The 12,529-nt window shown below is 33.3% G+C and overlaps 1 protein-coding gene across 3 annotated transcripts in view; it reads left to right on the top strand.

Annotated features, from left to right (window-relative positions):
* The window catches only part of LOC111064092, a 21,610-nt gene extending 9,081 nt beyond the window's left edge, over positions 1–12,529 (top strand). For 2 of the 3 annotated variants that reach the window (XM_039430461.1, XM_039430448.1), the window contains exons 3-10: positions 399–908; positions 1,855–2,094; positions 3,183–3,390; positions 4,502–4,617; positions 5,679–5,794; positions 8,309–8,477; positions 10,859–10,996; positions 12,386–12,529. In XM_039430461.1, the coding sequence (XP_039286395.1) occupies positions 399–908; positions 1,855–2,094; positions 3,183–3,390; positions 4,502–4,617; positions 5,679–5,794; positions 8,309–8,477; positions 10,859–10,996; positions 12,386–12,487 (1,599 nt within the window). In that variant the 3' untranslated portion in view covers positions 12,488–12,529. The remainder of the gene's footprint in view (positions 1–398; positions 909–1,854; positions 2,095–3,182; positions 3,391–4,501; positions 4,618–5,678; positions 5,795–8,308; positions 8,478–10,858; positions 10,997–12,385) is intronic. The other variant, XM_039430456.1, reaches the window with a different exon arrangement.

The raw sequence follows: 12,529 nt of genomic DNA, 5'->3' as shown, positions 1-12,529 counted from the left end.
AACGTCTAATTAATTAATAATTATGATAATTACTACTCTATTGATTTCGAGGTTTGTGCAGATCTATCTCTGTGTTAAATTATTAGAAAATTTCATAAAACAGAAATTGGAATTGCTTTGGAATTTTTAATTACAGCAATTAAAAACTGAACTGTTAGGTGTGGATTGAAATATTTAGTCTCATTCAAACATCAACTTGATTAACTGCGTTAGTAGAAATATTTTTTTTCATGAATTGAAAGAGAAAAACATGCTTCTCCTACACTTATTCTATCAATGTGTGTATAGTTTCTGCACAAATTCTAGAAAATATTTTATGCGGAATATGTTTAAAATCCTTTACATATAATTTTGCATCCTAATTAACTAACATTCTTCTCTCTTTTTTTGTTTTGCAGGAATTAATAGCAGTTAACGTGGAAGAGGATTTCATCAAGTGGCTGAAATCTATACGAGAATCCCAACTGCCCTTGAACCAGTCTAAAATTATTGATAAGCTGGAAGATTTGCTGAGACCTGAAGAAAATACTGAAAAACACACTGAAAAATGGCTTGAACACTATCTAGAACGGTTGAAAAATGTAAAAGAAACGTTGGAATTTGATCCAAAAGTGAAAAATGAGAGAATTTCGGGAAAATATGTCAAGTATCCATTGCCTTTTAAAAGGGAAGTTACACTCTATGCTGAAAAGTTCAGTCAGAAGGCGGCTTCGAGGGACTTTTGTGTTTCACGAAGAAGGGTGTATGAATGGATGCAGACTGTGAAGGGTAGACAGGGCGAGGAAAAAGAATCACGAGGGTTGGAGAAGGAGAAACGGGACAGCTCCAGTTATGTTGTTGATGCCACTATTGACCGGAATATTCTCGAATGGTACAAATCGCAGAGTGTGCCTCCTACTGAAAACCAGGTAAATCTTCATTATGTTAATTTTGTTTCTATTCATTCATATGTCATTATTTATTTCTCCACTAAAATTTTCGAGGGCTAGTCAATTATCTATTCATAAAACAACAATATGAGAGTGCTACAGGCTGACACCCAAATGTACTTATGAAAAAATGATCAAATATTACAACAAAACAAAATTTAATGGCAACTAAAAACCAATGTTAAACAAATTCTGACTACAACGAGAATCTCTCTATAGTGCAACAAGTGTGCATCTATATGTGTCAGACTATGATATAGAATTTAGATAATGAAGATTATTCAATTTTTTCAAATTGATTTTTCTTCTATCTTGTAATTTTTAACACAGTGGATATAATTATGTTATACAATCTCAATTCTTTTTATGACAAAGAATATTACTTGAAACTCTCACAAGTAAACAAAGAGCATCATTAACGCTCAAAGAGAACAGTACTGCAAATTTAAACAGAAATCTTTATTGACAAAGAAACTAAACATTATACAATCACTATTGCAAAAGTTAAAAGAGAAATATATACCTATATTGGCGTGGTAATTTAATTATTGACACTAAGACCCGGTTTCTAGGACATGATCTAATGCTTCATGTTCGAAGCTATAGATTTAATGGTCAATTAGATTAAATAAGCGTCATAGAGAATGAGCCTGTATGATGTAACCCAAGTATAAAGTATAAACTTATGAAGTGTAAACATAATCTATTTTTGAACAATTTCTATCTAAATTTGGGAAAGGAACAGCTTAGGGCTTTAAGCCTGTTGTTCCTTTCCCAATCATTCATAGTTATTATTATTTTTATAGTTGAGAATGATATTTTATCTATCAATGTATAAATAAGTACGTCATTTGAACGGCAGGCACGTGAAGTTGTACGCAGATGAGCCTAAATGATGTAACCCAAGTGTATGTTTGAACGGCAGGTACGTGAAATGGGCGTGAAACTGTACGCAGATGAGGGCCACGACGTGAGCTGCTCTCACGGCTGGTGGCGTCGCTGGCGGCAACGACATGACGTCACGAAGGCAGCCAAGTGTCTGTTGGCCTTGGACAGCCACATCCTAGAATGGCTGCTCGGTCAGCTGGACAGCCATGTCAACGTCAGCCATGCCCAACTCATCCAATATGTCTCGAAGATTGGCTCAACCAACGCTTTTTCAAAGGTAATTTTCAATCATTAATGATGCCAATTCATTTTGCTTTTTTCTATTGCTGATGATGTCCACGTGAGCTTTTTGCTTGTTCGTTGGTAATGGAAACTGAGTGGGTGTTTTGATGAGATGATCAAACGTCCATGCCTACCGGCGGGGTTCGAACCCACAACCAGGTTGCGCTAGCAGACTGAAGGGTGCAAGGTGTTAGTCATCTCCGCTAACCTGGCCGGCTAGGGTTGAGTTGAGGGCTGACACTTTATTTTGTTCGCTATTATTGATTTCTCTTTCTTGGTTTATTGCTGGTATTCTATATGCCGTATATGGTATATTATTTGATCATACACAATTTTATTCTTGTTTTATATGTTATAGTATTTATTGATCCATTTTCAAGTTATAACTTTGTGCTGTTGTAATTTGTTGCTTTTTAAGCAACTCTAGGTAAATATGCTATTGTTTCAACGTATCTATATTTAATCTTAATGTTTGTTGTCAACTCTTTGTAAAGAGCATAGTCATTGAGTGAACTAAAAATTCTATCCTTTTTATTTGATAGTGTGATATCGACCAAAGCCTTTAAACTTACCTCCTATTTTCTGGCATTTTACTTGTTTATATTCTAGAAATTTGATTGGGTAACGTATTATTGAATCTATTATTAAGTAGATAAACTCGTATGACTCTTCGTTGGTGAGTCCCTTGCGGGAAGGTCCCTCGCTTGAATATATAATTTAATTCATCAATGGGCCTTACGACTGTCATACTTCAGCTGCGACCGACAATTTAACGAGCCCATCCGATAACACGGGAATGACCTGGCTAAAAAATGTTGTTAGTATCCGGGTTTGAACCCGGGACTCCTAGGCTGCTACTCAAGCACTATATCCACTAGACCACGCAAGAATATAAATTATTAACTCTCAACCTTTAATAACAGATTGTACAAAAAATTCTTGTTTCCTTTTTCTCATTATTTGATCTCAATTTTGTTCTAATTTTTAGTGAATATAGATTTTCTAACACATTAATGAAAATGTTTGTGTCAATTTTCCAATTAATTAATATTATTAATGAGTTGAATATTTTTTCCATTGCAGGTTTCAAATGGCTGGGCTTTACGATTCTGTAAACGTTACCCGACACTATTGCAGAGAACTCCTCAATTTGATACCAACTTACCACCAGCAATGGAAATGAAAGTGTTGTCATTTCGAAAACGAATTCAAGAGTTGATTTCTAAATTTGACCTGAAAGAAAATGACATCGGAACAATTGATGAAATACCTATACGCTTCACGGACAAAGGTTGGAAATCAAACTAAATTATATTTATTCATGTTTTTTTATTATTATTAATGTACTATTGCTATCTAGTCATGAGACTAATGAGCAAATTTCATCGAACCTAACCTACTAAATAAAAATAAAATACAGTGAAACTCCCACTAGAATCTCTTACTGCTAATGATAATATTATGTACACCTTAAATAACTGCACTATAAAGCATGATTTTTTTGTTTCACTCAATCAATGCTCTGCTATTTATTAATGTTGATTCTAGTCATCATGTTGCTAAATAGATGGAATTTGATCTATTTATATTGCTATTAATTCTAACAAAATTTATTTCCACGCTATGATGCAACATTATATTATATCACACAAATATTTTGTACAAACAATATTACTACTTCAACTCGATAATAGCGAAAAAAATTTATATTATTCAATTATCCTTAAAATGAATAGTTAATAAATAGATAATTTATTCTCTCAGTAAAACAGAGAAGGTAATCATATTATACTGTACTACATTTCCAACTGAAACCCCTAGTGGTTAACTAGGCCTACTGGCTTGTGTGAAAAATCCACCAGGAGGAATTTCAAAAAGAAAATTCTCGAACGTAAATTAAACTGCTTCTCAAGTAAAAAATGTTCTTTTATTTTTTGAATAGGCCTATCAGTTTAATTTTGATACATATTGTAACATTAATTATTTCCGATTCTGTTATTCGAGCGGTCATTGTATACTATACACCTTCGGTCAATTAAGACGTATATTATACGAGTTTTTGGGAGATTTATGAATAAATTATCAAATGATGGCTTATAATGAATATTATAGGTAATCTGTCCTGTTTTTTAATTTACTTATCGTTCCGTTAGTGTCAGGCTCAACTCATCGTCACACTGTCATTTTTCGCTATATTCTTACAGTACACAAACATGTCTGAGGCTTTGGCAGTTGAAGATATCTCACTTTCTATTCCGTAGCAGTTGAAAACAATATGGCCGATGTTTTATAAAATAGATAATGTAATTAATTTGATGAGTGCTGGCATGCAAAAACTTATCAAATAATGGTGTCAGAAACAAAAATTGGACAACGTTCATGTGCATTTATCGTTTTTTCAGGTGTGAGAGTGAAAGAGCAATTGATAAGGAAATCTGGATTTGAAAACTGTCAGGCATCCCTTCTAGTATCTTGCTTAGCAAGTGGCAGACTTCTACCTTCTATAGTAATTGTCAAAGTAAGTATTGTTTTTTCAATCTTTAGATTGGATGAAGTTTTAATTCAGCTGTCGTAAAGCAGCATTGGTTGACTTCTTCTATCTCAAGTGTTGTGAAAAATATAAAGCGTGAGCCGCTTAAACAAACATTTGAATCAAATCAAATAAAATACTGTTCATTCCAAAAAAGCATTGTTACAATAAATAATACAATTGTTGAAAAATGTAATGGAATACCTACTCCTACGAAGACTATATTATACATTTCTGTAACTCAATACAGTCACTCAAACCTTCCTTAAGATATTCTATTGTATCTTGAATACCCAGCAGACGTTTGAATAATTGATGCTTACTGTATACTGTAATATCGGGGACCGAGCTTCGCACAGGAGTACAAAAGCATAAAAAATTTTATTACAAAAGAAGAAATTATAATAACATTCTAACAGAAATATTTTATCTAATCATTGTTAATTGAGATTAATTCCCAGAGGAATGCAAAAATTTCCCTCACAAAGGCCCAGTTGCACAAAAGCCGGTTAAATTTTAATCCTGATTAACTTCACGTGAACCAAATCAGAGAAGACTATTTCAAAAAGATGGATTTACTGGAATTAATCAGGATTGAAAATAACCCGGCTTTTTGCAACCGGCACTAAGTACCTGATTGAATGATTACAAAAGTTCAACAGCTGAGTCATAATTTTGACACAGTCCCTCACACATGAACTCGCTCACTCACTTCCATCACCAACAGACGACGAAATAATTATTATCAGCTGTTTTTCCAAGGATGAATAATAATATTATCCTTTTAATGTCCTTCAGCGAGTTTTCCCAGGAATGAGACCTAGTGCAATCGAATCTTTATATTATAAACCTACTATGTTCTGAATTTCGTGAGAATCGCTAGAGCTGTTTTCGAGATCCGGTGAAATACAAACATATAAACATCCAAACATCTAAACAGAAGTTGCTCGTTTAATGGGATAGAATTGTACAGGCTTTATTTTAGTGTATGTTTAATATGTTAATTATAATTTACATTAATATGATTGTTTCCAAATTGTTTTACACAGGGAAGTCTGCCAGAAGATGTAACTCTGAGTAACGAAGATGTTAAGGTTTTTGTGCGTGAAAACAGCTGCTTGGATTCAGAAATTCTCCATTACTGGATAAATAATATTTGGTCAGTGTGAGTACATGTCAATTTTATGTAACCTGTTAGATTCTTTCCTAGTTCAGTGTTCTATAGATTAATGTTGTTCAGAAACCCAACTGAAGATTTATGATAAATTCGACAACATGCATGGTTTGATTTACGCTCATTTTAATCATCAAACTTGACGAGCTGACCACCTTCGGGAAACTACGAACATATGGTTTTTAATCAGTCTAGTATTATTGTGTCAATCATCAAGCAGAGGTGATGGATAATGTGGTCATTTAAAAACATAAGGAGTTATTAAATTGCTATTACAGTTGCATCCAATGTACAGTCGACTCTTGATAATACAAACATTCGATAATACGAATTAAATCCCTGGTCTCTTGAAAAACTCTTAGGGCCGGTTTCCGAGCTCGGGATTTAGCTAAGTCCTAGACTTTAAACAGCTGGAGTCAGAAAATTGTTTTTCCAAAACGGGGCGTAGTCGCAGTCATTGTCATAGTCACGTTTGAATTAAATTTCGAAAAACTAGAAAATTGAACACAAAATAAAATAAAGAGAAAATAGTGTAAAGTTTCAGCTATTTTGAATTATTTAGGAATGTCTAATTTCGTCAAGGAAAAACGTTTCTAATTATAGAAATGAGAAAATAAAAACTACGACTACTGTTATAAAAGCTGCGACTACGCCCCGTTCTGAAAAGCCAATTTTCTGACTCCTGCTGTTCAAAGTCTAGGACTTAGCTAAATCCCGAGCTCGGAAACCGGCCCTAAATAATTCGAACAAAATCAATGCATTTAGGTACACTCGATAATACGAAATAAAATACAGAGCCTGATCCGACTGTAACACGTTTCTTTACAAAAGCTCTCGATAATACGAACTTGTACTAAACATGAACATATGATGAAACCTACATAGAATTCACAAACATGATCAAACCTGCATAAAATTCACAATCATGTTCATTCAGTTCACTTTGTCTTTTTAGTCGTGGTTGTCTTTTCATTCAAGCAAGTATGTCTCCTAAAAAGTATAAGTGATTAACAATTTCTGAAAAACAAAAAGTGTTAGAAGCAGTTGAAAAAGGAGATAGGAAGATCGATGTAGACTACAGATGTGAAAATTACAGACTTTTCATAAAAAATAATAATATTCTTCAGACTGAATGCACAATAATATTGTTTTTCCTTGAAAAATTATAGACTTCCATAAAAAATAATAATCTAGTTTTGATTGATTGCACAATAGTGTTTTTTTATATTATTCCTATTAAAACTACTCACTAGTCACTAGGACTAACCATTAATTTTGTTCTCTTATTTCTTATCCTGACATATTAATTCACAATACTGTAATTGTTTTTTTTTCAATTAATTCATTAACTTCTAATTTCTTTATTTCTAGTTCCTTAATTAAATTTCTCAATTCTTGATAGTTTTAATTTTTATAGTACTGCATTTGAAAATTTGAACATCCAATAAACTTCAGTATCAGAGAAGTTTGCTTTCAATAGAGTTATTTTTCCTCTTCAATCCAGCTATCGATAATACGAACTCTCGATAATTCGAACTTTTTCTCTGGTCCCTTCAAATTCGTATTATCGAAAATCGACTGTACCTAGAAAAAATGTATTCTAGGTTCCTAGGTTGCATACAATACTCATGACAAATTTATCTTTCTGACGCGAACCTCAAGCAACTTCAAACCAAAACATTATTTATCTTGACAAAAAAACAATACAATAATTGAAATGATTTGCTATCACTATCTTTTCTATTATTAGTTTACCCATGGGAGTGGGTAATAGTATAATAATATATAATAGATGAGTGATGCAAATCAATGTATCATACTTCTGGGATTTAATTGTAAACAATTTTTGTACTTTTTGATTATTGTAATAGTACTTTACGTAACAAGTCCGGTAACGATAATTTACCGCATAAGTATGATCGTTTCTGCCCGAAACGTAGTTGAGGGCAGAATTATCATACGAATGCGGTAAATACGTTACCGTACAAGTTATGTACAATATTTTTTGTCATACTTATCTGAGAAAGAATAATATTGCTGAGAAACAGAAACCATTACCTGCTGCTGCTCGAGCTACTGCATTCTATAAACATGACCTAGCCCGTAGCGCCTAGTTCTTAACAGACAGACCCTTCGAGCTCAAATAAAATAATAAAGGCCTGAATTATAAGATTTAAGATGAGTTCTTATAACTTGAAACTACTTAAATGAGTTCTTTAATTATTTGAGTTAGTATATTAATTACTCAGATGTTATAAGGACTAACATACTCGACTGTAAAGAGAACATATGATCTCTTTACAGTATAGTATGCTTTAATGAAAATCACATGTTTTCTTGCTCTGCAAAACAGCTGTTTACCGGCTTGATTTAATGCATGGAAAACAGCTGCAATTGAGTATGACAAAAAATATTATGACTCAAACAAAAAAAATGTGGTAATGCATCTATTTATGAATGAATGTAATGTCTCTTTTGTATTTTCAAATCAATGAATCTTTACAGGTTACAAACAAAGAAAACTTCGATTCTTGTGTCGAATAATTTCCAGCCGTATAAAGATGCAACAGCTAGCAAGGAACTGACAGCAATATCCTGCAAGCATGAATTCTTTCCACCCGGATGCCTATCCAAACTGCAACCAATTCGAGTGGCTCTATCAACCGCATTCCAGGTAATAAGATTCAATTCAAGTACTGTAATCAAATCTATAGACTTTCACTTTACTTATTGTAAACAATGTGACTCAGAAACGTCATAGTTTTAAGCGAGGACAGATGCATTAAATAAAAACATCTATAGTGAGGTCCACGTTATAATGGCAGTGAAGAAAGATAGGAGAAACACGCTGCCGATCCTCTGTCTTGTCAATGCCTTCTATAGACGGTAGCTGATACAGGTTTATTGATGTAATACTAACTGTAACTTCATCCTTGTTAAAAATAATCAATTATATTTTATTGAGCAAGAAATTATATTTTTCAATAATTTCATAATTAAGATGAAATATGAATGAATGAATTTATTTTTTGCCAAAAACAAAATACAAAAAAGCTTTACAAAAAATAAATAATAATATAAGTATATGCTACTACACTTAAACCAAGATACATACGTTTATTTAATTAGATATAATAACGAAATGATATCCTTCATACTACAAATACTAGTTATTAAATGAAGATTCAATTTATGCTCACATGCATAAGTACAGTAGGTAAAGCAAAAATACTGGCAAAAGGAAGATTCCTTGTGCGCCAGTGTGAGTCGTAAATTAGCTTAATCAAGGATGTAATATATAAACTTGAATTTAGCTTATATATTTTTAATTAATGATTGATTCTACATTGTTAAAATACGATCCAGCAACAGAGCAAAGCGAGAAAGAGATAGCGCTATCGATTTTGTTGAATGATAGACAATGATAGCATTACCATCAAACACTGCCATTATAAGGTGGACCTCACTTTAGATGTTTTCATTTTAGATGGAATATTATATTATTATACAGTAATACGTTTTTATATTGTCGAATACGTACTCTCATTCCATAATGGTCCAACTTGAACATGAGATGTTCAATTTTTGGATCGGTTTGAGATCGCTAAGGGGGAATTCCTAAGCGACGACTGGAACTACTCTAGCTGCTCTACGAGAACTGAAGTCCTTGAAAATGACCTATGGTCGAACCTAGTCAAAATATGAGTTAAAATATTTTGAAGTTTTTAATAAAAGGGTACTAAAAGTTTGTATATTGTTTTTATTTGAATCAAGTAGCCCATATAAGCGAAGTGATTTTACTGTATTTTATCTACAGTCGAGCGACACTGCTCTGTAGAGTAGCTACAGCCGAGCGGCTACAGTCGTTCCAGTCGTCGCTTAGTAATTCTAACTTAAATTAAGCTGGCAATTATGATTAATCACCTGATGGGCTGAGATTCAACTCTATGGCCCGGTTGCACAAAAGCCGGTTAAATTTTAACCGTGATTAATTTCACGAGAACCAATCAGAGACGGCTTTATTGATAAGACGGCTTCTCTGATTGGTTTTCGTGGAATTAATCACGGTTAAAATTTAACCGGCTTTCGTGTAACCGGCACTAAGTTTGTGAAAGTGGAAAGCCGTTGACCTTCCTCACAATAGGTTTATGAACTGAAACGTGTCCAATTTGCGCTCAGCGCTTAATGTTGCAGGTATTTATTTATTTATTTTTTATTTATTTATACGTGGATACAATAACAAATCATATAAATATGATTGGGAAGGAACAACAGGCTTGGCCCAAAACTATTCCATTCCCAAATTTTGATTACATGTCCAAAAATAGGTTATGTTTGTTCTGTAAGAAGTTCAAGGTCAACTTTCGTCCAAAAATAAATATGAGATGCAAATTTTAAATTTAGAAAAATTAAAACACCAAATTATAGTTAAATATTACACTTAATTATCACTGCACATTGTATTAATTAAGTTATTTTATGAATTTTGAAGCCAAAAATACACACAAATTCTCACTAAGAACAGCTGAACATAAAAGTCTTATAACACATTTTCTATCTTAACCGTGTACTTATATACTCTTATACGAGTACTGTTTCAAATGAGTGTAACATAGCATACAATAATAATTGAATAAAATGAGGAGTGGGACCGTGCCGAAGTACCACGAAGCAACATCCTCGTCCACAACAAATAGATTTATTAATAAAACCTATTCTTAAGCTGCGTATACACCAAAGTTATAAACAAAATGTTTATTTTTACGTCCTTATAGATTCTATTAGATTAAACGGAGCTTGACAAACACATGTGCACATCATGAGTGTATGATAAATTATGTCCAATCTAATAGTATCTATAAGGACGGAAAAATGAACATTTTGTTAATAACTTTGGTGTAAACGCAGCTTTAGTGAATTTTGTACAAGTGTTATGTAGAATGCCGTGAAGTCTTGTTTGTATCGTGCTGCCAATTTATGATTTTTATTTAATGGGTTAGTAGTTGAGCAGAAATTAGTTCAGCAAATCAGTGAGCTGAGAATTGTATTTTTCAGGATGGAGTGTATGATTTTTGGAAGAAGAGAGTGAAGACCACTTGGGGTGATGAAATATCTTTCATGGATTTGCCTTCCCATCACGATATATTCGATTGGACAACTCAGATACATCGAAAACTGGCTGCTACTTGTCAGGTACAACTTTCTATTTCTTATTTTGTGTTGTACTAGTAGTTCTGTGAACAGTAGACCACGCGCAGTTATAAACCACAGCCTCCTCTTATACTGTTCATAAGAGTAAATCCTGTCTGTATGTCTTGTCGGCGAGATATCGGGTGTGAAAACGGCTAATGGCTGTTGGGGTTGGTGCATCAAAAATGCTAACATCAAAAGCTAATCTCCTTCAAGACATACTGGCAACATGTCAACCCGAGTTCAGAGCAGAGAAAGGTCAAGAGACAATACTATGTTTTTTTAGTTATTAATTGCATGCAATCAATAGTTCATTTACGCGCCGCGAACATGAGCAATTCAATTTTAATCAGCTGATGCCCAAGCTTTTTATATCTGTATCTTACCGTTTCTGTAAAAATACAGATATAATCAGCTGATTAAAAGTGAATTGCTCATGTTTGCGGCGCGTATATCTGTACGCACCTTTATAGTGCATAAAAATTGCATTCAATTAGGCATGCGGCAGTCCACACAGCAGCTGATTTTTTACAAAGTACATTGAGATATTGAATTGCATGCGTCATGGCATGCAATTTATAATCCACTCGACAGCTGATATATGATGAATAATTATAGTCTGATTTTTACGGTAAAAATGGCGTTAGAAGGAGACTCCTTTTCCTTTTGTATTATCCTTAAAATGCAAAATTTCAAAAAACCTTATATATATACGTCGACGCGAAATTCAAAAAGGAACATACCTGTCAAATTTCAAGAAAATCTATTGCCGCGTTTTGCTGTAAATGCGCAACATATAAACATAAAGAGAAATGCATAACCGTCGACTTGAATCTTAGACCTCACTTCGATCGGTCAATAAAGACAACTTGACAATTATTTATGTTTCTATTGTATCTGTACATTAGATACATACATTGATTTTTCTATAAAATCCGTTAACCCCTTTTATAGGTAGTGGATGAACTCGCATATTTCAGACACTGTGCTCACAATGACCTTAGGACCTGTTCCATAGATTGAATTTTTTTTAAACGAAGCAAAATTCCAGTTTAGACTTTATTATCTTTCGTATGTTTTACAATAACTAAAGAATTCTTTGAACCAATCGACTTCAAATAAGCACATATTCTTGGAGCCATTCTACAGATCTGGTTGACTCGTTGGAGTAAGTGATAACGCGCCGGTCTAACAATCAAGAGAACCCGATAGTTTATATAGGAACAACAACTGACTTGAATTAATCATACCTGCTATGACTAGACGTGGACTATTTGATATATGTAATACATTCACCCGTCTACGAGGAAATTCTTCCTGCATTATTACCAGCTTTCCTCGTAGATACATTACCAAGGAAACAAACAGTCAACTTTGTATCTTATTTTTCAGGAGGAAATCGAATCATCATTCAGAAAAACACTTTTAGCTGAGAATGGGGACAAATGTCTGCAGAATAAGATAGATCAAAGCGCTAAAGATCAAATAGATTAGAAAGCTGTGGAGGTCTTTGAATAAATGCAAAATTATTCTAAA

This window comes from Nilaparvata lugens, chromosome 1 (genome assembly GCF_014356525.2).
Source record: "Nilaparvata lugens isolate BPH chromosome 1, ASM1435652v1, whole genome shotgun sequence".
NCBI classification, from domain to species: Eukaryota; Metazoa; Arthropoda; class Insecta; order Hemiptera; family Delphacidae; genus Nilaparvata; species Nilaparvata lugens.
The sequence above is the reverse complement of the archived record's forward strand: the minus strand, read 5'-3'. Positions and strand labels throughout refer to the sequence as shown.